The following is a 27,684-nucleotide window of genomic DNA, read 5'->3' as shown; positions in this document are numbered from 1 at the left end:
AAAATTCTAGTCTTTCCTTGAGTCCAATTTCACCATGAACTATTAGGTCAGTTGATACTTTTTCATTTTTAATTAACACTTAATTATTTTTAATTGTGGTAAAAAAACAAAATTTATCCTCTTAACAATTTTTTAATGTGCATTACAGTATTGTTAACTATATGTATATTGTTATATAACAGATCTCCAGAACTTTTTCATCTTGCATGACTGAAACTCTATACCCATTGAACCATTCCTCATTTCCTCCACTGCCCCCCCAACACTGGCAACCACCATTCTTCCTGTTTCTATGAGTTTCACTATCTTAGACACATCATATAAATGAAATCATGCAGTATGTCATTTTTGTGACTGGTTTATTTTACTTAGCATAAGGGTGTCAAGGTTCATCCATGTTGTAACCTATGACAGGTTTTCCTTCTTTTTAAAGGTGGAATAATATTCCATTGTATGTACAAAGCTTATTTCTTTACCCATCCATCCACTGATGGACATTTAGGTTGCTTCCAGATTTTGGCTATGAATAATACTGCAATGAACAAGGGTGTCCAAATATCCAGGTTTTTTATATATACATATCCAGAAATGGGACTGATAGATTGTATGGTAGTTCTTTTTTTTTTTTAATGTTTTATTTTTGACAGAAAGTTTTGCACACATGCACAAGAGAGGGGGAGGGGGAGGGGCAGAGAGACAGGGGGACAGAGGATCTGAGCAGGCTCTGTGCCAACCTGATGCAGGGCTCTGTGCTGAGAGCCGAGAGCCTGATGTGGGGCTCCAACTCACAAACCGCGTGATCATGACCTGAGGCGAAGTCAGACACTTAACTGACTGAGCCACCCAGGCACCCCTCATATTGTAGTTCTATTTTTGATTTTTGAGGAAACTCCATACTTTTTTCCACAGTGACTGCACCATTGTAAAATCCTACCAACAGTACTCCAAGGTTTTCAGTTTCTCCATATCCTCCCCAACACCTGTTGTTTACCTTTTCTTTCTTTTTCTTCCTTCCTTTCTTTCTTTTTCTTTCTTTCTTTCTTCCTTCCTCTTTCTTTCTTTCTTTCTTTCTTCTTTCTTTCTTTCTCTTTCTTTTCTTTCTTTTCTTTCTTTCTTCCTTTCTTTCTTGTGGTAGGAGTCACCCTAATGGATGTGGGGTGGTATCTCACTGTGATTTTGATTTACATTTCCCTGATCACTAGTGATGTTGAGCCTCTTTTCAATGCTTACTATCCATTTGCATATCTTCTTTAGACAAATGTCTATTCAAGTCCTTTGCCAGTTTTTCAATTGGACAATTATGTTATTGCATTGTAGGAATCCTTTATATATTCTTAATATTAACCCTTTACAGTTTGCAAATACTTTCTCCTTTTCGGTAGGTTGCCTTTTCACTGTTGATTGTTTCCTTTGCTAAAACGTTTTCATTTTCGATTATTAAAGTATTTAACAATTTAATTTCTTTGTCATGTAATAATAGATAATAAAAATCACTGAGCAAAAGGGATGCCTGGCTGGCTCAGTTCGTGGAGCACGCAACTTTTGATCTCCGGTTGTAACTTTGAACTCCATGGTGGGTGTGGAGATTACTTAAAAATAAAAACTTAAAAAAAAATCACTGAGCACACTGCCCCTTCTACTTGGACTTTTAAGCTATTTCTGGATTATGATGCCAGTGTTCCTCAAGGTACTGTTTATAGGCCACGTACACTGGAATCTTCTGGGGTGTTAACAGGCAGATTCCTAGGCCTCATTCCTTTACCTAATGATCCAAAATCTCTGGGCAGTCTGGGAATCTGCATTTGTAACAGGCTTTGCAAGTGATTATGAAGCACATTAAGTCTGAATACCACAGCTAAATGGCATACAGGAAAAACCCTTTCTGGAAATGGATCTTAACCTGCTGAATTATAATATAGTACTACAGCAAAGAAATCATGGGTGGGAAAATCAGATCAACTCTACAGGGCATATCTAAATGTCTCATGAGAAGGCAGCTGTAGTCAGGACTCCCATCTCCAGCCCCATACACCAGGGACAATTAACACACATTTTAAGATTTCCGCACAAAATTCACCTCATCTTGCCCTACCACTTTCTAAATTCACAGCATCAAAATCACTACTTTAAAAAATCATTATACTGTTTCAGATTCTGTGTCTCCCTCTCTCTCTGCCCCTCCCCCGTTCATGCTCTGTCTCTCTCTGTCGCAAAAATAAATAAATGTTGAAAAAAAAAATCATTATAATTCTCATCCATTCCTTCATTTCAGTTCAACAGTTTGGTTTATCTAACATGCACCACACATCTAATTATATGCACCAGGCACTGTCCTAGCCTCAAGGAACCTACAGTCTAGATCAGCTCTGTCCAGTAGAAATACACTGTAAGCTACATATGTAATTTTAAATGATTGAATAGCCATGTTAAAAAGTAAAAAGAAACAGGGGTGCCTGGATGGCTCAGTGGGTTAAGCGTCTGACTTCGGCTCAGGTCACGATCTTGCAGTTTGTGAGTTCAAGCCCCACGTTGGGCTCTGTGCTGACAGCTCAGAGCTTGGAGCCTGCTTTGGATTCTGTGTCTCTCTCTCTCTGCCCCTCCCCTGCTCATATTCTGTCTCTCAAATATAAATAAACATTAAAAATTAAAAAAAGTAAAAAGAAACAGTAAAAAAGTTTTAAATAATATATTTCATTCAACTCAATATATCTAAAATATTATTTCAACATATAATCAATAAGTAATTTACTGATATATTTTGCATCCGTGTTTTTGTACCATCTGAAATCTGGTGTGTATTTTATACTTACAGTACATCTCAATTGAGACTTGCCACATTAAGTGTTCAATGGCCACATGTGGTTATTAGTACAGTACTGGACAATGTAGGTTGAGCCATTAAGATAGACTTATAAACATAATGTCCAGATCCAGGAGACTCTTGAAATTTGCAAGGGACATATAAAAAGATCTTTGTGAACCCCCAAATTTGTAAAATCTGCTGTTAAAAAATCATTTTCCCTATTAAACACTATAAAGTCTAAAATTAGCTAATACTACAATTCATGATTCTGCAAAGGACGCTGTATCTCCACTTCTGCCATGAGACACTTATGAAAGAAGTCCATAATGAATGGTATCATGTCTCAAGCATTTGAATGGCAGAGAGAATAGGGCACCTGGGTGGCTCAGTCAGTTGAGTGTCTGACTTCAGCTCAGGTCATGATCTCATAGTTCAGTTTATGAGTTTGAGCCCCACATTGGGCTCTGTACTCAGAGCCTGGAGCCTGTTCTGGATTCTGTGTCTCCCTCTCTCTCTGTCCCTCCCCTGCTCGTGCTCTGTCTCTAAAAAATAAACAAACATTTTTTAAAAATGTTTTTTTAAATGAATGGCACAGAGAAGATTTCCCAAAGTTCTGCTTGTGGCCATACTGCTTTGGGAGATAAGCAAAGAAAAGGAAGCATCGAGCTGCTTACGGACTTTCCATGACATGAGTGCCATGAAAAGAAAAAGAAAAGCACAGACACTGTTAAATTCACAGGATATGACCATATGAATGTTTGTTTCTCTAAACTCTATCCCCAAGGAAGGACAAAGCAGATGAGTCAATAAGAATTAAGACTTTCTCAAAGAAGTAAGGACCCAAGAGTTAACAGATCAATAAAAAGCAAATTCCTGGGGTTCCTGGCTGGCTAAGTGGGTAGAGCATGTGATTCTTGATCTAGGGGTCATGGGTTCAAGCCCCCCATTGGCCGTTGAGCTTACTTAAAAAGACAGTAAGTTCCTAATTTTGATGTAACAACCCAGATGGTATGGGGATGGGTTAGTGAGGAGTGGCCTCTTTGTACTAAAGGGGAACGATGTCCAAAGGCGGAAGTGCTGCTGAGGTCAGCACCTTCTCAGGTGACACAAAGCCTACCAACCTAACCCTCCTAGACTTAACCAGGCTGCACCTTGAAGTAGTTTACCTCATGCCAGACAGTAAGACCACAGCTGTTCTCAGCCACACCCATGTGGCAGAGAGGCCATTCTGCCTTGTGGGGAGAATTGGGGGAACGGGGATGAGGGATACTTCATTCAGTGTTTGTACCGCAGCTCCAGGCAATGATTCTGCTTATTTTTCCTCTATGCTTTTCTTACATGCTTGCTGTGGTGTCTTCAGTTTTAGTCACCCATGCATACAGGCTACAACTTGCGTTTTATTTCCTACAGCCATTGAAAAGCCATTTGGAACACAATAGATGGCCAATACCTAAGACAAAGTTTTTTTCCAAATACTCCATGGTTCTCCAAATGCTAAAGCAAGCCTGTGTTAAACAAAGTTTGATGCATTGTTGCAAAGAAGAGGAGTTGGTTTGTCCTCAGATGCCTTAAACCCTTCTACTAGAGTCTCCTCCTTGGAAATCTAACATGGGGAAGTATTTTCATTCCACATAGGCTGGCTTCAGCCACAGTGAACATTTGTTCTGGCCCAGAATCCTTTTCTACGAGCTTATGGAGTTAGCTGATGGCACCTCCAATTACATTTGAGTTATGCAAAGAATTTAAAACTCTTCAGCCAACACTTAACAGAGTAAAGGTAAGATAGTAGTTACATTTCACTGTATCAGTACTTTGAATCTGGAAAAATATTACAATAAGCTTTCTCTTGAATCACATTTTCTAAGTGTGTTGTGTATCTTGTGCAGTTTTAAGTCTCAAATTACCTTTCCAACTTTAGCAGATTTTTCTCTTCCATCAGTGAGTAGTTTTTCTTTTAGATGGAGCACTAGTTGAAACTGAGTCCAGAATCCCTTTTCCCTGTATCTGTACTGAGCATATGGTGGATTCTCTTGAATTGTAGATCTGAGTCACTGCCAAATTTGTCTTTTCCCAACTTATTCAAAATTCCTATTTTCCAACTAAAAATCATCACTGAGAGCTCCTCAGTACTGCTGTGCACACCAGCATTTAGCTTTCTTTGGGAAGTGGGCCATTTTTCCCCCATAAGAAACACACTTTTCAAGTGATGTGGGTGCAAAGTGGTACATTTGCATCCTAGAGTAAAATCACGCATTCCCAAACACCAGCTTCATGGCACCACACATCACTGAACAAGTGCAAATCTGTTCACATCCCAACATTCCTGAAGCTAGGATATGTCCTACAATTGATACCTTGTCAACGGTCTGCCAGTCACTTTTTTTTTTCTTCACAGAACATAAAATGGTAAAAGGTATCATGAGCAATGGTTTCTTATATTTGATGAAATAAAGAATAATTATTTAAAATAAATCTTCAGTTCGGGGTACCTGAGTGGCTCAGTCGGTCAGTGTCTGACTTCGGCCCAGGTCATGATCTCGCAGTTTGTGAGTCTGAGCCCCATGTCAGGCTCTGTGCTGGGAGCCTGGAGCCTGTTTCGGATTCTGTGTCTCCCTCTCTTTCTGTCCCTCTCCCCGCTTATGCTCTGTCTGTCTCTCTCTCAAAAGTAAATAAACATTAAAATTAAACCTCAGTAAAAACACATCACTACATGCTACAGACTTTAGGGGCTATTTGTGTATAACCAAAAAGGAGAACCTGAAGTCAGGGAATGCCAGGTGTTACTGTGATGTAGAATGCGTGTCATGACAGGGGAAGTGTCCAGGGTTAGGTGAAAAAAAGGGAAGAGGAACCAGACCTGGCTTCTAAGGTGGCCTCTGGGCTGAGTTTCTAACAATCAGTAGAGGCTGGCCAGATGAAGGGTAAGAGTGGGGGCAGCAGGAGTGGGTGGTGGGTAGGTGGTGGTAATAATTCCAGACAGAGGGAAAACAATGACCAAACTCCTGCACAGCAGAACTGCGTGGTGTGTGCATGCAACCATAAGTAGTTGTGCATTCCTAAAACTTAAAGATGAGACATGGCTGAGGAGACATAGGGACCAATCTCTGAGGCCACCTTCTGTCCCTTTAAGCATCTAGATATATTCTATAGCCACTGGAGGGTAGACACTCACTGTGGTTTACTTCACATCGAGTGAGCACCTTCTATGTCCTGTCTTCACTTGAGAGGTCATCCTTACTATCCATAACAAATGCTGGAAGCCTGTGGAATGCCTCTTGAATTTAGCCTCCAACTACACAACCTGTAATTTTCTGCCAATTCCATCTTCCCATTATTTCAGAGATTATTTTCATCTAGAAATATTACCAGTTTTCAATATCTTGCTTTGTCTTTGGTTTATTTCTCTGGTGCAGTCTCAGAATTAATGCACGTCATATAATTTAGAGCCTAGAGGGAGTTGAGAAACAATCAAATGAAGCCCCTTTCTTGCACACCATATAGAATTGTCGAATCACTATGTTACACACCTGAAAATAGTAACACTATATATCAATTACACTTCAATAATAAAAATTAAAACAAATGGAAAATCAAAGAATTAAAAACTAAATGAAATAACATGGGGACCTATGATCCAGGGAGGTGACTAATGGGTCTGAGAAAACAAAGCCAAGGAGCTTCAGAGCCAAGGCTTCAATGAGGGCTCCTGATGGCTTGCCTAATGAAAACAATATAAATCTGTCAGAGGTTCTAGGGACTGAGTTAAAAAATAACTTAATGTTTGTACATTTCTGTTGCTCCAAGTCATTTTTCACCTTTTTTTTCCCCGGAGGATTATCTCTGGTCACTTTTTTTTATGTCAATGATTTTTATAATTTTCTACAAAGAGAAGGAAGTGTATGTTTTAAGTATAAATGCTAAAACAGTTTCAGTAAAAACAGAAAAATGATTCCTCCAGATGTAATTAACTATATTATTTTTAAAACACATACTGATTCAATCACACTCACACATAGTTGAAAGATTCCTACAGAGGGTGGGAAGTTGAAGTAGCCTTCCATGCTTTCAAAAGCTAAATATTAATTAAAGTAACATCATTTTGGGGCCTGGATGGCTCAGTTGGTAGAGCATGTGACTCTTGATCTGAGGGTTATGATTTCGAGCCCCATGCTGGGTGCAAAGTTTACTTAATAAAAAATATATATTAATAAAGTGATGTGATTTTGAGTAGCACTTACAGGTGTTTTTCCTATCTCTCAGATATCACATAGCTTTTCTGTGCATATTTTGATAAAGTTATGATTACTTGAGCATTCTATGTAACTTTAAATGGGATTCTGTTTTTAGTTGAGTTTTGTGTCTCCTGCAAGTGATTTCTGACACTTCACAAATTTGCAAGTAAAAGTAAAACACAATCATGCTTCAATTTTGTGAGTCAGCAAACCTTATGAGAGGAAAATAGATTTCTTAACCTTATTTAAGGCAACTAAAAGATGAGTGAGTTTTTATTTAAGCCCTACACCTGCAAATCATTGTTAAAATCTGCATTTTCTGTTAGTGAACTGGAGTCTTAGGATGTTTTTAAATGATCATTTAATTCACATTGATATAGCTCAGATACTACATACAGGCATTAGTTAAGCTTAATGCTTCCCTAAACCTAATAAAACCACATTCCTAAAGTAAATTTTTTAATGTCAAAATATTTGTCTCCCAATACAAAATAAAAGCCACTAAACCCATGATCATGCTTCACATTTGTGCCTTCTTCAAGTCACTTCACCTATCTTACCTCACTTTGCTTGTCTGTGGAACAGTAGACCAGGCCAGATGACATGTCGGATGTCCTCAGTCACAAAAACTATAAAGCTGACTTTAATTAAGTTTAAAGACATTTATATCTAAGAGAAAGCTTCAAGATAATGAACACATCTTCCTTTTTAAAAATGAGCTAATTGAGGTTCTAAAAATGGGGAAGTTCTCAAGAAGGAAAGCTGGAATTGAAACACTAATCTCTTATTAGCAACCTGGTGCTCTCCTCAGCTTCTCCCTCTTTCCCAAGAGATATTTCTCAAAGGAAAATATCCAACACGGCATTTCATATTTTAAGAAACTAAAAAAAGAACAAGTCAAGATATTCTCTAAAAGACCATCATCCTCACCATTAATGTTAGTTTAAAATGTTATGTTCCCACAAAACAAACAAACCGCAAAACTCAAATAGCTCATTGGGGTGACTGGGTGATTCAGTCAGTTAAGCATCTAACTTAAGCTCAGGTCATGATCTCAAGGTTTGTGGGTTCAAGCCCTGTGTCAGGCTCTGCACTGACAGCTCAGAGACTGGAGCCTGCTTCGGATTCTGTGTGTCTCTCTCTGCCCCTTCCCTGCTCTCTGTCTCTGTCTCTCTCAAAAATAATAAACATTAAAAAAAAGAAGAAAAAAAACCTCAAAGAGCTCAGAAGGGGCATGAGTTAGATTTTGCTCATCTCTTATTTAAAGAACAGCTTGCAAAGGACAATCAATGGTGAATTTTCTGCTACAACAAAAAAAAACATGGCAGAAATAACAAAGAAGCTGGCATTTGAAAACAACAAACCTTAAAGAAATCCACAAGAACAAATAATATAAAATGGATTAAAAGACTAGAGACAGGAAAAGAAAAACTAGGTTGTCTTTGCTAAAGAAAAGATTTTTGAAAACCCTTGCTTATAAACCGTACTCACCTTTGATTTTATTTAGGTTGGTTTACATAACTTTCAAAGGTCAATTCAAATTTAGCATACAGATTTTAATCTCTAGTACTTATGGTAGTTTTTTCTCTAAAACCTCAACTTCAAAAGGTGAAATAGGAAGGAACACCAGAGTCAGATAAAGTTCGCAATCACCTCCTACAAAGAAATACTGTATACTCTTCAAATGCCAGCACAGAATATTATTAAATGATAGTAATACATGTTTTCCTTAAATTATAGTTTAAAACTGCATTTTACAATTGGAAAACTCTTAACAATTTAAAAAAAATTTATAGAAGAATTATCTGAAATAAGTGTATCTTTTAACATTGTGTTGTCCAAATACAGTAACTGCTAGCCACATATGGATATTGACACTTGAAAGATGGCTAGTCTGAATATAGGTATGCTTTTAGTCTACACTGGATTTTGAAGACTTAGTATATCCCCCCAAACGGTAAAATGGCTCACTGATAAATCTACATTTTATTTATATTTAATATTTATATAAAGTATATATATTTTATATCAACACATTTGTATATATTCATATTTTTGATAAAAGCTGTATCAAAACATTATATGTAAATACCTACTTATACATTCTATTTTATATTTAATTATATTTTATATGTTATATGTGTATTTTTGTATTTTATGTTAAAATGATACTTTGAATATATTGGGTTAAATAAAATATATTTAGCCAAATTATGGAAAGAGCCTAAATGTCCATCAACTGATGAATGGATAAAGAAGTTGTGGTTTATATATACAATGGAATACTACTAGGCAATGAGAAAGAATGAAATGTGGCCTTTTGTTGCAACGTGGATGGAACTGGAGAGTGTCATGCTAAGTGAAATAAGTCATACAGAGAAAGACAGATACCATATGTTTTCACTCCTATGTGGATCCTGAGAAACTTAACAGAAGACTATGGGGGAGGGGAAGGGGAAAAAAAAGTTAGAGAGGGAGGGAGCCAAACCATAAGAGACTCTTAAAAACTGAGAATAAACTGAGGGTTGATGGGGGGTGGGAGGGAGGAGAAAGTGGGTGATGGGCATTGAGGAGGGCACCTGTTGGGATGAGCACTGGGTGTTGCATGGAAACCAATTCGACAATAAATTTCATATTAAAAAAATAAAAAAATAAAAAAAAATTAAAAAAAAACAAAAAAAATAAAAAAATAAATAAAACAAAATATATTATCTAATTTCACCTGTTCTCTTTTAGTTTTTTAAACGTGTCAACTAGTACTTTTTAAATTGCATATGTGGCTGCTATTATATTTTCGCATACATCCTTGGTCTAAGACATTGAGCAAATTAGCAAAGAGAAATTAATTTCATAATTCAAGTCACCAACATTCTGTACAGATACAAATACCTTTAAATAGTTCTTTCTCCCTAGAAGCTCTGATAATTATTGTCAGAAATGTCATTACAAAAATAAAATTTCATATATTTAAATATATATGTATATATACAAAGACTGTAGATGTGTGTATACAGACACACGTTTATACAGTCTTTTTAAATGACCTACATAATGACTGCATCCAATTTTCATAATAAATTGCTTTAAAAAGGTCCAAATCTATGTATAAAATGTACTAAGAGTTTCAAATCAGATTCATGGAAATAAAAAGTAGATAAACTACTATAAGACCATCAAAAAAAATTCAAAAATGAAAAGATCAAGTCTCTCTCTCTCTCTACGTGTATATATATACATATGCCACATAAATATATACCTACAGGGGCGCCTGGGTGGCGCAGTCGGTTAAGCGTCCGACTTCAGCCAGGTCACGATCTCCCGGTCCGGGAGTTCGAGCCCCGCGTCAGGCTCTGGGCTGATGGCTCAGAGCCTGGAGCCTGTTTCCGATTCTGTGTCTCCCTCTCTCTCTGCCCCTCCCCCGTTCATGCTCTGTCTCTCTCTGTCCCAAAAATAAATAAAAACGTTGAAAAAAAAATTAAAAAAAAAATAAATATATACCTACAAATATAAAGTGTATATACAAATTTACAAATGAAATAAATTATATATAATTCATATACAAATATATAGAAATATATGAATGGTTAATAATATTACAGGCATGATGGAAGTATGTGAATGTAGTGACCACAACTCTACGAAATTACACACAGGCATAATGTCAGCAACTGGAGTAATTAGGGAGACATTAATGTTTACAAAGCTCATTATTTAACATTAAATTTATAAGGTGAAGTACAGCATAGAGATGATCAAATAATTTCTTATGTTTTCACAGGATCACTGAAAGCTAGGAAGAATTTACAGATCATTTAGTATAATTTCCTGTTTTCGCAGGGGGAAAGAACTAAGGCTCAGGGCTGAACAAAATTTCCAAGGCACAGAGTAAACCTTTTTTGTTAGTCTTAAATTACCGAAATACGCACACACCAGCAAGTAGTTTAAAAATGTCTATGCTATGCACAGGTCCTGTAAACAAACTACCACAGCTCCTTTCTCTGGAAATGGCATGTATTCAAGGACTTTTCTTAGTAAGGTTGCAGCTGCTAACTCATGTTTGGGTTTGGGCTGGCTTCAGAGCAAGGGATGAAGGCAGCCCAGGTAGGGGAGGGGGGAGAAGCAATGGGGCCTTAAAATAAAAGTCAGGAGCAAAGAGAAGCAGACAGAAAAGAAGTTCTGTATTTTCACATGTCACAACCAACAGAGCCCCCCTTGCCTACACTGGGTCATCTAGCTGATGGTGAGAACTAGTCAAAGATCTCTTTTCCAGATTCTCTCTAGTTTCTTAGGGAGGAAACTTACAGGATTAAATAGCAGAAACACCCAGAGTGAATAAGGCACAAAACTGTTTTTTGTTTTTGATGAGGATCAGAAAAGACAGGGCCATGAGCATATACCTGGTAGTGTAGGTGGAATAACCAGGAAGTAGTCAAAGGGGCACAGGTCCAAGTCAGGAGTGCAAAGAAAAGAGAAGCAGGAAGCAGAAAGGAGGGAGTGGTGTGGCACCAATGCAAAGTTTACCTACTTCACAATGATGCCTGTGCTGCGTATGTCAACAATGAGGAGGGAGCATTAGATACAAAGATACAAATCCTGGCCTTCAAGGAGCAGCAGGTGGAAGAAAACTCCCTAGAGTGATGACCAGTCTCCCTCCTCATTCACTGTAGGGAATCACAGCTCTTGGCATTGCGCTAGGCACCTCCTCTCATAGCCTCCACTCTTCTTGCACCACTGCTCATTTCTTTGGAACTATCCAGCATCATGACTATAACTACTGCTGTTTCCTTCTTTCTGTCTGGAAGGGACAGGTCTCACTCCCTCTGCCCTTTCTCACCTTGCTCAGATAGCTGAAGACAGAATTAGCTACTATGGTTGACTGGAGTGTTCCAGAAAGCAATGTGGAAGCTGAACATTGTGTATGACACAGCTTCACTCTGCAGCTTTCACAGTGCTTGCTGGAGTACTCTCTCTAGGAATTCCTCTTGGAGCCCTGATATGCCATGCTATGAGGCCATACAGAGACACTCCAGCAACAGTCAAAAATTAGCCATCTTTGCTGTACCTGCCCATCTATTATCCCTTCCCTTCAAGTTAATCAACCTCCCTTTCTGCCCTTAGCTCATATTCTTCAACCTCTTCCTCCAGTTACCATATCTTCCTTCTCTTCACTGAGTTCTTCTAAGCCCACATAGTCTAGTTCCCTTCTCTATCATGCTACAGAAAGTTTTTCACTAGGAACCCAATTTAAATGCTCATCTCACTTGACCTTTGACTAAGCTCTCCTTCCTTGATTTCTCAGCAAACACTCCGCACTTTTGAATCTTTTCTAATTTCTTTGTTAGCTCCTCTTTCTCTGTATCCACATCTCATAGATCAGTGATCTGGAAGGTTCCAACCTTGGTTGTCTTCTTTTGCACTTTACCTGCCTCTCTGGGTGATTTAATCCACTTCTGTGGCTTCAACCAACAGCTGTATATGTCGATAACATCAAAATTAAACACCTCTCCAGATGTCGCAGTAGGGAGATGGAAATATGGATCTGGTACTCTAGAGAGGTGTTTAAATTTCCCTCTCTGTATTGGAATCTTCACCTGGATGTCCCACAGGCATTTCAGATTCAGCACATCTACAACTGAACTTATCTCTCTCCATGTGCATCTCCAAATTGTTCTTTTGGCCTGTGGTCCCTATGTTAATTACCGGCACAAAACCCACTAAATGGTCTAAGCTGGAAATGTGACTTCTCTCTCATCTTTTGCAGCCAGTCTCCAAGTTCTCTCCAATCTACCCCCTAAAAAGTTATTTAAAAAAAAAGTTTGTTTGCTTGTTTAGAGAGTGAGCGAGCAGGGGAGGGGCAGAGAGAGAAGTCCAAGCAGGCTCTGCATTGACAGCAGGGCTCAACCTCATGAACCCTGAGATCATGACCTCAGCTGAAATCAAGAGTCAGAGCTTAACCGACTGAGCCACCCAGGTGCCCCCTTCCTAAAAAGCTATTAAATGCGTCTTCTCTTTTCTATGTTGACAGCCAGGACTTAGTCGAGGACTTCAGAGGCAACACTATACCTAAATCTGCCCACTCCAATCTTTTATACCCTGGTCTGAACTACTACTATAACATGCAGATCTAATCATGCTGCCTTCCCACTCCAAATGCTTTAATTGCTTTCTCTTGCCACTAGAGAAATTCCAAAATTCTTAGCAAAAAAACCCCAATGCAAAATTCAAAAATTTTACTACACTTCACACAGAACTATTCCTTCAGACCATTTCAGAATACTAGAGCTTTCCTGAATACACTATGCCTCTTGGAGGCTTTATGAAGGAAGGTTCCTTTCCCTCAAAATGTCTTCCCCTCCTTTGTCCAACTGGCAACTTACAGTGTACTTCAAGCCTGTCCTCAAATGTCACTACCTCAGTGAAGGCTTTCCTAACTGAACACCCACCCTTGCACCCCCAGGGCCATCCCACTCCTGTCCTCGATTATAGTCCTTAACTGCCCCATGCTGCTGGTACCCCACACTCCCACTTTCCTGCACTGAGCTCATTACGTCTGCATTTCGGGCACTCCAATGCAAGTCCCTTGAGGGCAGGGACCCTAACGGGTTCATCTTTACCTTCTTACACAAAGCACAGTAACTGAAACACAGTAGGCCTTCAGAAAATATGTGCTGAACAAAGGGCAACAATTATGTGCTACCATTCACAGAGTGCTTTACATGTGTGAAACACTTCACACCATTATTTCATGTGTGGACACAGCCACCATGGAGGGGATACCACCCCATTTTGCAAGTGAGAAAAAACACTTAGAAAGGTAAAATAATTTGCCCAAAGTCAATAACTGATAAACTTAGGTTTGCTTTTGACTCTAAGCTCCTGTTTTTAACCATTCCATTCAATTCCTAGATGAAAGAGACTAGATAATGGGCTCCATTTCTATAAAAACAATGTCTCTTGGTCGCAGACTTAGGTGCTGTGTTAGTCCTAAATCCATTACCATCATGGTTCTTGTGCACAAGAAAACCTTGATGATGGATTCCTAGTGGCTTTCAGGCTTCTCAACACTAAGAAGAGGAAGCACCGGGGCACCTGGGTGGCTCAGTCGGTTGAACGTCCAACTTTAGCTCAGGTCATGATCTCGCAGACTGTGAGTTTGAGCCCCACATCCATCCAGCTCTGTGCTGACAACTCAGAGCCTGGAGCCTGCTTCAGATTCTCTGCCCCTGCCCCACTCATGCTTTGTCTTTCTTTCTCTCACAAATAAACAAACATTAAAAAAAATTTTTTAAAAAAGAAGAGGAAGCACCATTTATTACAATTATCTCCTTGGTCTCTGGCTTAGGATGCACTTCTCTAGAAACACATAGAGAAGGCTAGATTTCTCCTAAGTACCAACAGGTTTCACACGTTGGTGTAACATTCATGCCCTATCCTAGGAACAGAGAAGTGGGTGTGAGAGATCATGATGGTGGCAAGTAATGGAATGGATTTTAATGGGTGTGCTGGAAGTAGCTGCAGGGCTCTGTAATCCCTCCTTGTACAATACTCTCACCACTAGAACAACAGGAGCTTTCCACTCCCAAATCTAGACTCTCAGGGTTGACAACATACCATTATGTACATGCTCAGTGATTCATCCCTGGACACACGTACTTCTTGTTTCTGACCCCACAGTATGGTACTGCATTCAGGTATCCTTTTCGGTCATCCTCTTTTAATTCTACTTGTTTTCTGTTAAATGCATTCTAAAATTGACTTCTTCAATTTTCTCTAATTCTAATGACATTTTACCCTCAGTTCTCTATTTTCTAATACCTCCACCACCCCTACAACTATCCAGCACACAACTGAAACCAGTCCTGTGCTTACCCTGATTAATTCATTTAATTCTGTCAACTCACAGATGATCAAAACTGCCCAAGGTCACTCAGCTAGTAAGGACACACACATACACTGGGCTCCAGACATGAGGACTATTTGCCAGTATTCTCTTTGTAACCTGTTTACTGTGTTGGGAACTCTCTGTCTCTACTCAACCTTTTTCACCTGCTAAATTCCTATTGGTTTTTTAAGGTTTAACTCAGGGGTCACCTCCTCCATGGATTTCTCAGGTTTTCTATATTTGTGTGTTCTCTCACTCTCTATCATCCGGGTAAGATGCCTTGGCCATGGGCTTCATCCCCTCCCTGTTTACGGTTAAGTGTAATTAGCAGACTCTTCTATCCCCCTTATTAGGCTGTAAACTCCTTCAGAGCAGGGCAGGGTCTGGGTCTTGACTTGGGATTCCCAGTACTAGCACAGTGTGTAACATATGGCATACACATAACAAATGTTGAGTAGTGACCCCACTTCCCTGCTTTGGCCATCTGCACTAGCAAGAAAAGACTTCTCATCATGAGCAAAGCCATTTTCTCAGCTCTTCATGAACTCACTGTCTCACTAGGTTTACACTGGGACAAGGAGTTACTATTAGTTGAGGAACTACCACTTCTCAGACACTGAGCTGTATGTTTTGTGCATTATCCTGACAGGTCAACAGCATCCTCACTTTATGGATGAAACTCAAAATCAGTTATCCTATCCTGTATGACTGTCCATACAGTCATACAGAAGGAAGGCTTTGTTTAAAAGCATTATAAAATGCTGTTATGTACAGCCCTGTCCTGGAGAGATTCATTAGTATTTGAAATTACTTGCACACATACGTACACACACATCTACTGTATCAATTTAGATGTTGGAGTAGTGAAAACATGGTTAACTAGGGTTTATAGAGGTTCAAGACAGTTCTACCATATGCATTCTCTAGGTAAATCATGCCTGTAGTCTTCAGTTTCTATCAGATAAGGAGGGATTATAATACCTACTTAGTTCAAAGGGGTTGAATATAAAAAAAAGATCGTTTGCCAAAATGCTTTGTTAAAACAATGGTTGGAGGCCCATTTTAGAGCAATACGCTGGATGAAGAGTTTAGAGCAGTGTTTCTCAGAGTGGTGGCATCAGAGCCACATGAAGTGTTAACAGCAGATGGGAGAAGCCAGGCGAGGAGTCCACATTTAACAAGTTCCCAAATGATCCTATCGGACACAAAAGTTTGATAAATACCAGGTTAGGACAATGCTTCTCAAGCTTTAATGTACACATGAATCACTTGGAGATCTTGTTAAAATGCAGATTTGAATTCAGGGAGCCTGGGGGGTGGGGGGAGGGCAGGTTGAGATACCGCATGTCTAACAAGCTCCCAGGGGAAGCCAATGTTACTGGTCTATGGATCACATTTGAGTGGCAGGGGGTTGGAACATCTATTCCCACTGGAACAAATTAGCTTTGCTTTGTTCCTGGACCACAGATTGAATCTCCCAGCCTCGGGGAGTATTCCGGAAAGCCCAGGCCCTTAGTATTGCTACAACACACTTGAACTGTTCAAAACCAAATTGGAACGCATTCCCTATCTCAGGAGAAGAGCAGTAGCATCCTCTCCAGACACAGATAGCATATAGGTTTAGCATGTAAAAGAATAAATCACTATTACTTGAGTCCTATTTACTGTGCAAAGCACTTAAATGTATTATTTCTAATTCTGACTACAACCCTACAAGGTCGATATTCTTGCTCTGTAGATAAGGAAAATATGACATCTATAGAGAGCCTAAGTTACTTGCTCAAAGTCACATGGCTAGTTGGGGGTTGCAGCTGGGCTTCCAATCCTGCTCTTTTGGGATTCAAAGCCTATGTGCCCTCTGCACATCCTCCATGATGCTAGCTAGGTATGATTGTGGTACAAAATGTGACAGCTTAGGGAAAAAATGGGAAAAAACATTTTCTCCTCTATCAGTCTTTGAGTTCAAGGCTCTGCCAAGGCAGATTCCAGAAGGGGGTGAGGATGGGGATAGGGTTAATTAATTAGTGATCTGTAATACCTTATGAACAATAACATGCAGATTGCATCTTTGTCCATGGTCCCCATAAATCCGATAATACAGATGGAATAAAAAGGACATCTGTGACCAGTGCACTAATCCTAAATGTTGCCACCTACCCTCAGGCTTCTAGCTGTGGAACTCAACCAATAACAAGGAAAAGTTCTTTCTGATCCTTATGGCCTATCGACTTTTGCACCTTCTCTTATATGAGGCTTCTGTAACCCTGAACTTCACAGCAATTCAGGTTGACCCTACCATGTCACTTCATGGTTGCCACACTTCCCTGCCTCTGATAAAACTGCCTGCACCTGAAAAAAAAAAGAGGACTGTTTAGTCAAATATATTGAAAGTGCAGCAATCTTGAAGATTTTCTTTTGAATAGCACAATCTTCTGTATTTGTCATAAGGTTGACATGTAGAGAAATGCATAGCAATAAAGATGCTCAGAGAAATCAGATACTCAAGTGTACCAAATGGAGGAAAGACAGCTATGAATTAAACTCTCTGGGCATTTACCATCCAGTGCCTTTACCATTTAATGACCCATGGGGGGAGGATCCACACTCAGTTTTTTAAACCCCAGGTTGTGTAACTGTCATTTTCCAAACACATATCTTTAATGACAGAACTGTTTACCTATATAATGCAAAATAATACAACTGAAAAGCCACATCTCCTGTAATTATATACACGGTAATCTAAAACCAGACAGCGATATTTGAACTATTAAGAATTATAAACCGATTTTGCCCCTATTGTATTCTCTACACATGACGTTTCAAAAATAAAGACCGAAACCTAAAAACAAACTGGTTTGAAACCCACTTTAAAGTATTTTTAGACTGGTGTGTGTGATTTAAATAGAAGCTAAGAAACTGAGTCTGGAACATTGATCTCGTTTATAAGCATTTCTTATTTCACTCCCAAACCCCAGGAACAGTTCAGATCTCAGAAAATGTAAACCAAAGGTCCACAGAAACCAATGTGAGATTTTTCTGGAGAGACTACTGAAATGTTTGGACAGGAACATGTTTGCAATGAGTCATAATTTATAAGATCTTAATGGCCAATGCCTTCAGTGCCTTTCTTCCTACATTCAATATCATTCTCAAACCCGCTGGTGATACATTTTCCAGGCCCTAATGATTTTTACGAAGTTACCAGATCTGTTTCTAAGGTTGCTACCTAGCACCTTTTCTAGTGCTGATTTTGTAATGCTATCTAAACAGAAAAGAACCCGATTCTCTTCCTAAATTGCAAATCTCTTTAACCAGGCAGTTAATGTCTTTCCCCAGCGAAAGGACACAGTACTTTTAAGACCCCCAAGGAGAAGCTGAGGGGACTTGGGGACATAACAAGTAAAAAAAAAAAAAAAAAAAAAGTGGAAAAGGAAGGGAAGGGGGCCTCTGGGCACTGGCAGACATAATAACAGGATATGTTCGCTTCTAGAGGAAGCAGGAGCTGCAATAGCCCGAGGGCAGGAAAGGCGGAGCCAGTAGCAACCTAAGGAAACCGGGCGCGCGAGGGTTTGCACGGACCTGGCCCACTTAGGGACTCGTGGTCCAGTCGGGTCCAAGGCTGGTGAGCACCTCACCCGCTGGAGACCAAGCTCAGGTCTCCTGGCACTAGTGATTATAAAGAGGCACCCATCTGCTCCCTGCCACCTCCGCCAAAGATGGGCAATGGGGCGAAGAGAAAAGCAAACACCAGGCGCCGCGGCAGGTGAACTTGTCAACAAGTCAGCCCTAGACGCAAGTCCCTGCCCAGAAGGGACCTCGGGGTCCCGGGGCCGCAGCTGCTGGGAAGGCGAGGCACGGCGTGGGTGGAGTGGGCTGGCGTGGGTGGGGGTGCCGCGGGCGCTGGGGCAGGAGATGCGGCCCGCGCCCCGAACGCTTCCCTCCCGCTCCCCCGGGATTGACGCACGCTCTCATGGCGCGCGCGTCCTCCAGACCTGCCCAGGCCCGAGGGAGGAGGCGGGGGAGGGGTAGGGGCTGTAGCGGTCCCCACACGCGGACCAGGGACTGGAGGAGGCGACCCGCCTGTCACCCGCCGCCCGCGGAGGGCACAGTTGGCGACCCCAGGCTGGCGCCCCGACCTCCGCGGCTGCCGGGCGTCTCCCGCTGCAGCCTGCAGCCCGCCCGGCGCGCCCCCGCCCCGACCCCGGACGGCAGGTACCTCGGAGCCCCGGCCCCCGAGAGCCTCCTGGCCGCGGTCGGAGCGTCCCTCCAGCTCCCTCATCCGACGTCAGCGTCAGCAGAAGGCGAGGGAAGGGGCGGGGGGAGCGCAGGAACCGGCCCTTCCTGCGGCGGTCGCCGCCAGCCGGAATAGCAGCCGGCGGAGCCCGTGCGCGCCGCAGCGCAGCGCAGCGGCCGGGGGGAGCGGGCGGCCTCGCCTCCCAGCGAACGCCGGCGCCCTGGGCGCTGCCGCCTCGCCTCCCCTCCCTTCCTCTCTCCTCGGGAGACGCCCGGCAGGGCGACCCCTCCCAGCAGGACCCTGGCATCCGGAGGAGCGAGGGGGCGAAGGCCTCACCTCTTGGGGGGCGGGTCCGGGATGAGGGGGGTGAACCTCCCTCTCTCTCTCCTCCCTGGGGACTTTCCTCGACCCCCATCTCCTGGGGTATCCCCTGCTCGGATCTACCGCTCTGGGTGACCCCACCCCTGCTCTCCCGCAGGTGTTCCACGTGTCCATAGCGTTTACGTCACAATGACCTGGCCTACAGGTGGGAGCCGCAGCGAACGCCCCAGGGTTCCCTCTGCGCTGTGCATGGTGCGTCCTACTCGCTTCCACGTAAGACTCGTGTGGCTTTAGAAAACAGGAGACTAAATGACTTCAATGCCAAGAAAAGTTACAGGGGCCTTTATCTGGAAATCAACTTTGAGCTTAAAGGAGAAAGGCTATGTGAAAAAAAAAAACAACTGTGTATGTATATGTGTGTGTATATATATATATATATATATTTATTTATTTATTTATTTATTTATTTATAGTAATTTCATCTTATCAAGAAAAAAAAAAAAACAAGCTCTTGTCTTTAGAGTACCCTGCGTTGATCACACAAAGAGAAGGTGTTGCAATAGGTGCTTCCTAAAATTATGCTAAAAAGCAATCCCAATGTGTTATGTATGACTCAATCCCTGATTATGTTATATATTTGTAACTAAGTCCATAGAGTAGTCACTGGTTGAAACAATTTAACAATGGAATGGAAGATGGTTACTGACTAACGATGCACAGCTAATATGAACAGGCTACTATGTGTCAGGCATATGCTGTATACTTTACCTTTAATCCTTGCTGTAACCCGATGCTGTAGGTGGAGTTATTATCCCTATGTACAGATGAAGACACTGCCCAGAGTGCCTTTAAGGCGTTCAGCTCATAGCATATTCAGCAGGGAGTTGAATCCAGGGTTTTCTGAACCATGCATGAGAGGTTTAGCTTAATCTTAGGATAGAAAGGTGCCTAACCAAGGTAGATAGAGAAAAAAGTATAGGTGATGTTAACATTTAAATAGAAAGTAAAATGGTACAGCTCCATAAATTTATATAACCTTAAAAGTTGACATTATTCTTTGGATATATTCTTCAGGGATTCTGTTTGTCATAGACAGATTTGAGTTCGTTCTAGTATGTCACAAAATACAAAGCCGAGAAAACATCAAATCCTTAATAAATGTTTACAAATAAGTACTGAATTAATATGATCTACAAAATAGCAAATTGTTGAAAAGCTGAAATTCAAGAGGAACTTTGGAAGAGAAAAACATAGTTCCTATATATTTGGCTTTTATAAGAAGCACTCAAAGTAACCCATTAACAACACAGACCAAATTATTTTTGCTGTTTGTACGAAGGAAAAAAAAACAAAACCCTTTAAAATAAGAAGCAAAGGCTTCTTTGTGAAGGCAAGACAATTAAGATGTTTTGTTTTAAAATATTTAATTCTAAGGACCATTAATGTGTAAAAACATTATTTGGAATTTTAAAAAATATTATCTCTAACAGAATAAAGTGCTATTTCTAACATAGTAAGTGCTCCATGGATGTTGGGTGAATATCAATCAGTTGTTTGAAACACTGGGAAATAGATCACAAAATTTCCTGACTCCCTAATGTTCTCCTTTCCACCAGTGGTGATTTACTAGTTACATGAAAATGTATTAGAAACCCTATTTATCAAAGGCTGGCTTTGTGGAAGATACTTAAATTTGTTACAAGAAAGCCAGTAGAACACAGGTTGATAGTGTATTCGCAGTATCTTCTCCAAATGCAGATAATTGGAACACAAGCTTTGGAGGAAATGAGTACAAAAGCTGATTTATGTAACTAATTACTCAGGTTTCTTTTACTTCTCTAAAGGCCAAGGTGAAAACTTGGGCAGTGACTCAAACAATGCAAGCGAAAAGTGGCTTTGAAGACAGTGTCTTAAGGTGAACAAATATGTTCTACAAGCAGTATCAGGTCAGCATGGCACTGAAATTCCTTGGTCTCCCAGAGAGTTTAAGGTAAATCTTTAAATGACTTTTTATCATTATTGTTGTCCTAACATTAGGATATTTCAGAAAGGAAATCATAAACTCATGCTCATTCTATATCACCACAATGAGGGTTTTTCCTTCTCATTAAAAAAAAAAAAAATTGCTCCATCTATAAACTTCCATTTGTTTCTGGATATCCAGTTGTTTCAGTCTTACAAAGTACCTGAAACAATTTCTAAAAAGAGAATGGCTATTGAATGATGGGATCTGAAATTAAGAAAAATTATACAGTAATATATACTTTGAAGAGTGTAACAGGATGACAAAAAAACTTTTCCACAGAATAAATAAATACGTATTCAATTTAATGATTTTTTGAGAGGTTCCAAGGTTCAAGATGTGCTAATAGAACCACATGAATTAGGAATTGTGTTAGGCTTTCATTAACAGAGACCCAGAGTAGGAGTGGATTGAATGAGGTAAAGGTTTATTTTTTCTCACATTAAGGAAATTGGAAAGTAGTCTGGAGTTGGTGTGGCCTCTGATGGATCATCAGGGTTTTGACCTCCTCTCCTTTTATTTCATCATTCAAAGCAAAGCAATATTGCTTAAAGGTAAAATCCAGGCAAGGATGTGGAGAAGTAGAAACCTTCATGTGTTGCTGGTGGGAATGTAAAATGTTGCAGTTGCTGTAGGAAACCATCTAGCAGTTCCTCAAATGATTAAGCATAGAGTTACCAGATGGCCCAGCAATGCTACTCCAAGGTGTATCTTTCCAAGAGAAATGAAGGCCTCTGTCCACACAAAAACTTGCACACAAATGTCTATAGAAGCATTACTCAAAATAGTCAAAAGGTGGAAACAATCCAATTGTGCATCAGTGGATGAATGGGAAACAAAATGTATTATATCTGTATAATGGAATATGATTGGGCCATGAAAAGGAATGAAATACTGGTACATGCTGTAACTGGGATGAACCTTGAAAACACGCTAATTGAAGAAAGCCAGCCACAAAAGTCCATATATTATATGATTCCATTTTTGCAAAAGTCTAGGGTAGGGAAATCTACAGAGACAGGAAGTAGACTAACGATCATTTAGGGCATACACTTGTATATGTATGAATGTATGTATACAAACTGTTAATCTACATATAATACAGTATATTTGAGTGGACTGTTGATGTATATTTTTAGGTTGTATTTTTAATGTTCTGAGTGCCCCTTATGCTTTCAGCCAACATGAGCAAATAGGGCAGAATGCCTTTCTTCCTTTTGGGAACCATAATGCAAATGAGTGCCTTACCACTCATCTGGACAGATAATTATAGTTTCCTACTTCTCCTTTTATTTTCTGACTCATCTTTGACAGCATCATATATACTTATGGTACCTGTTTTAGAGTCAGATGCTAAGATAGAGCTTAAGCTGCTGTTTTTATCAATAATAATAATAAGAGCTATACATATAAATCTCTTCAAAGCTCAAGTCATTAATAAGACAAAAATCACTTCTCCTGAAGTTGCTGGGAGATTAAAATTAGATAATCTGTAAGAATAAGTTTAGGAAAAACTGATGTTTTAAAAATTATTACTGGGGCGCCTGGGTGGCTCAGTTGGTTGAGCATCCAACTTCAGCTTGGGTCATGATCTTGCAGTTCATGAGTTCGAGCCCCACATCGAACTCTGTGCTGACAGCTTGGAGTCTGGAGTCTGCTTCGGATTGTGTCTCCCTCTCTCTCTCTGCCCTTCCCCCACTCGTGCGCGCACGTGCGCGCGCTCTCTCTCTCTCTCTTTATTTATTTATTTAAAAAAAATTTTTTTTTCAACGTTTATTTATTTTTGGGACAGAGAGAGACAGAGCATGAACGGGCGAGGGGCAGAGAGAGAGGGAGACACAGAATCGGAAACAGGCTCCAGGCTCTGAGCCATCAGCCCAGAGCCCGACGCGGGGCTCGAACTCACGGACCGTGAGATAGTGACCTGGTTGAAGTCGGATGCTTAACCGACTGTGCCACCCAGGCGCCCCTCTCTCTCTCTTTAAAAAATAAATAAACATTAAAAAAATTTATCAAACTTACTGTCTGATTTTATTGGTGATAGAAATTTAACTTAAACTAAATTTTATTGGCAAAAATGAAATCATTTATTCCCTGTATTGTATAATACTTAAAGAGGAATTAGATGTACTCAACTAAGTATCTTGACCAATTTTGGTTTAATTTTTATCACCATTTGTGCTCTTTCATAGCAAAATAAAGCTTTTATACTCTCAGTAGAGCTAGTTATGTCTTCAAGCAAATTTGCATGCACATGTGAAAATAGAACAAATGTTTAATTAATAGCATTAACTTTTGTTAATTAAAATTAACTTCCTTTCCCTTCAAAATTAAGGCTTCAATGAAGAGAGGGGATTTATTTTACACCAAAGAGAAAGGTAATTATTTTCATTCCCATACTAGCTTAGATTTTTGGGTAAATAACACCCTGCCTCTTCACTCCCAGTATCATCCATTGGAACTTATGCAAGAATAATGCTGATGATAACATCAAATGGGACATCTTATCCACTATTTTGTCTGTCATGTATCTTCTGGTATAATTCTGCTTTTGACTAGGAACTATGTTGCAGTTGGGGCAAACCTCAGCCCAGGGTTCAGAGCTCTGCCTCTGGTCTCATACGTGAGACTGTGTCCCCCAAGGCAGACATAGGGCTAATGACCCCTTAAAGGGTCAGTGTCTGATAAGGAATAGGATTTACCTGAAAGAATAGGATGGAACTTTCTAGGTCTTTGGTCTTCTCCTCCTTGCCAGAGGGACAATTTAAAAGAATCACTAAGAACCCTGGTGCAGATAATAAAGGTAATTCAGGTGAAGCATGGACTAAACGTTTGGTTTAATCATGAGGTTAAGAGGCTGATTTTGGACTATAAACCATATTTCCTAACTCCCAATCAGATGCACTTTTCCTCTTCTAGTTTTAACTCTGTCACTAACTTACTTTAGCAGAGACTGTTAATCGTTTCCCAGTATTTTTTCTCCCCACACCCACAGTAATATAAATTTCAGCTGAGTATACATTGTTGCCCAGTTGTGGACTATATTTTCTAGCTTCCCTGGCTTCAAGGTATGGTCATGTGACCAGGCTTTAGCCAATAGAATATGACTGAAAGACACATATGTAACTTTTGGGTCATGCTGTTGAAAGAAACACACCCTCACCTTTATCTTGCCCCTTTCTCACTGGTTGGATCACCTTTGGCCATGAAGGTGAGGGCAGTATATTGGTGACAGCAAGAAACTTGGATTCCTGACCACTTGATCTGCCACACTGCCCTGGTCCTCCTGCATGGGTTATTTTATGAGAAGGAAATAAAGTCCAGTATTTTTTAAGCCACTATGTTTCATCGATATTATTACAACCCAGCCTTTATCCTAATAAATTCGTCTACTCCATGATGTTGGATTAGATCTTCATTTTCCATGAAGTTTATATTCTAAAACAATGTTTCTCAATCTGTGGGTCACAGGACCTCAATTTGAGGGACTTTGGTGTTAATACAAAGGATGTTAATGTATTTGGTGTTAATACAAAGGGATATGGATCTTTAACCAGTAACATCTGCAGACAAAACACCTGCTTCAGAAATAAAAATTGTGATTTTTGAAATACATATTATGTGATTATAAAACAAAAGTTTTTCAAAATTAGTGAATTTCTTGAAATGCAGGTAATGAATCTTTTAGCTTTGTTCATTTGAAAAAGTCTATTTCACCTTTGTTTTTGAAGTACTTTTTCACTGGTAAAGAATGCCAGTTGACATTTTTTTCTTCAGTACTTTAAAGATGTTGCTATGTTGTGTTCTAGCGTATATTGTTTCAGGCATGAAATCTGTCATCTTTATCTTTGGTCCTCTGTGTCTTATTTTTGGCCACTTTTTAACATTATTTTCCCTTATAACTAGTTTTACAAAACTTGATTACGATGTCCTTGGTATTGTTTTTTTTCTTATAGTTTTCGGTTTGTTGAGCTTCTCAGTGCTGTGGGTTTCTTGTTTCATTCGAACTGTGAAAAACTTCAACCATACCCAGAATAACCAACACAATATTGAAGGAGAGAAACAAAGTCAAAGGACTGACACTACCTGACTTCAAAACTTACTGTGTAGCTACAGTAATCAAGGTAGTGTGATACTGGCAAAAGAATAGACAACTGGAACAATGGAGCAGAATAGAGAACCCAGAAGTAGAGACCTGCAAATATAGTCATCTAAACTTTGATGAAGAAATAAAGGCAATTCAATGAAGAAAAACATAGTCTTTTCAACAAATGCTGTTGGAACAACTGGACATCTACATGCCAAAAAATGCATCTAGACACAGACCTTATATCTTTCACAAACATTAACTCAAAGTGGATGAAAAATCCAAATGTAAAACACAAAACTATAAACTCTCTAGAAGATAATGTAGGAAAAAATTTAAACAACCTCAGGTATGGTGATGACTTCTTCGATAAAACACTAAAGGCACAATCCATAAAAGAAAAAAATGGGGTTGTATGGAAACCAACTTGACAATAAATTTCATATATTAAAAAAAAGTATGGAAACCAATTTGACAATAAATTTCATATATTAAAAAATTAAAAAAAATCTAAAAATGGGCAAATTGGACTTAATTAACCTCAAACATTTCTGCTAAATACACTGTCAAGAGAATGAGAAGACAAACCACACACTAGGAGAAAATATTTTCAGAGAACATCTGATAGGCGCACCTGTGTGCCTCAGTCGATTAGGCATCTGACTTTGGCTGAGGTCACGATCTCATGGTTCCTGAGTTCGAGCTCCACCTTGGGATCTGTGCTGACAGCTCTGAGCATGGACCCTGCTTTGGATTCTGTGTCTCCCTCTCTCTGTTCCCTTACCCTGCACAAGCTCTGTCTCTCAAAAATAAATAAATGTTTAAAAAAATAAAACTATAAAGAACTTATCAAACTCACCACCCAAAACACAAATAATCCAGTGAAAAAATGGGCAAAAGACATGAATATACACTTTTCAAAAGAAGGTGTCCACATGGCTAACAGACACATGAAAAAATGCTCAGTATCACCATCGTCAAGGAAATACAAATCAAAACCACAATGATATACCACCTCACACCAGTCGGAATGTCTAAAATTAACAACTCAAGCAACAACAGATGTTGGCAAGGATGTGGAGAAAGAGGATCTCTTTTGCATTGTTGGTGGGAATGCGAGCTGGTGCAGCCACTCTGGAAAACAGTATGGAGCTTCCTCAGAAAACTAAAAATAGAACTACCCTACAACCCAGCAATTGCACTACTAGGTATTTATCCAAAGAATACAGGTGTGCTGTTTCGAAGAGACACATGCACCTCAATGTTTATAGCAATGATATCAACAATAGCCAAAGTATGGAAAGAGCTCAAGTGTCCATTGACAGATGAATGGATAAAGAAGATATCCTATGTATATACAATGGAGTATTATTCGGCAATCAAAAAGAATGAAATCTTGCCATTTGCAACAACGTGGATGGAACTAGAGGGTATTATGCTAAGTGAAATTAGAAAAAGACAAATATCATATGACTTCACTCATGTGGAATTTAAGATACAATATAGATGAACATAGGAGAAGGGAAGCAAAAATAATATAAAAATAGGGAGGGGGACAAAACACGAGACTCTCAAATATAGAGAAGAAACAGGGTTTCTGGAGGGGTTGTGAGTTGGAGGGTGGCTAAATGGTCAAGGGGCATTGAGGAAGACACTTGTTGGGATGAGCACTGGGTGTTATATGTAGGGTTTGAATCCCTGTATTCTACTCCTGAAATCACTATTGCACTACATGCTAACTAACTTGGATGTAAATTTTTGAAAAATTAAAAAAAAATCTGATAACAGTCTTTTCCAAAATATACCAAAAAAGTGTTAAAATTCAACAATAAGAAAATGAATAACTCAATAAATGGGCAAAAATTTTGAACAGACTCCTCACCAAAGATGATATACAGATGCCAAATAAGCATTTTAAAAAGATGCTGAATATCCTATGTAATTAAGAAATTGCAAATTTAAACAATGAGATATCACTGCACATCTATTAGAATGTCTAAAATCCAAAACATTGAAAACATCAAATATTGGAGTGGATGTGGAACAAAAGGAATTCTCGTTTATTGCTGGTGGGAATGCAAGATGGTACAGCCACTTTGGAA

General features: G+C 39.7%; 1 protein-coding gene and 1 long non-coding RNA gene across 19 annotated transcripts in view; one reads left to right on the top strand and one right to left on the bottom strand.

Annotated features, from left to right (window-relative positions):
- Window positions 1–19,673, bottom strand: part of ICA1 (islet cell autoantigen 1) — a 152,213-nt gene extending 132,540 nt beyond the window's left edge. For 9 of the 16 annotated variants that reach the window (XM_040472559.1, XM_040472562.1, XM_040472572.1 and 6 more), the window contains exon 1: window positions 19,488–19,673. In XM_040472559.1, the coding sequence (XP_040328493.1) occupies window positions 19,488–19,646 (159 nt within the window). In that variant the 5' untranslated portion in view covers window positions 19,647–19,673. Of the gene's footprint in view, window positions 1–17,213; window positions 17,267–19,133; window positions 19,452–19,487 lie in introns of those variants that run through there. The other 7 variants (XM_040472563.1, XM_040472569.1, XM_040472566.1 and 4 more) reach the window with 3 other exon arrangements.
- LOC121028686 (uncharacterized) lies at window positions 17,300–25,813 on the top strand. Of its 3 annotated transcripts, none has more exons than XR_005789384.1 (5): window positions 17,300–18,680; window positions 19,630–19,724; window positions 21,317–21,462; window positions 23,831–23,873; window positions 25,452–25,813. It is a non-coding gene; the product is annotated as an uncharacterized LOC121028686 (long non-coding RNA). The 3 variants fall into 3 exon arrangements; XR_005789385.1 differs by lacking the exon at window positions 17,300–18,680 and adding an exon at window positions 18,698–19,129; XR_005789383.1 differs by lacking the exon at window positions 17,300–18,680 and having other exon boundaries at window positions 19,613–19,724.
- The last annotated feature ends 1,871 nt before the right edge of the window (window positions 25,814–27,684 follow it).

The sequence above is a fragment of the Herpailurus yagouaroundi genome, unplaced genomic scaffold, assembly GCF_014898765.1.
Source record: "Herpailurus yagouaroundi ecotype Mexico unplaced genomic scaffold, PumYag 100, whole genome shotgun sequence".
NCBI lineage: Eukaryota > Metazoa > Chordata > Mammalia > Carnivora > Felidae > Herpailurus > Herpailurus yagouaroundi.
Note: the sequence above shows the minus strand (reverse complement) of the source record. Positions and strands in the feature narration are given on the sequence as shown.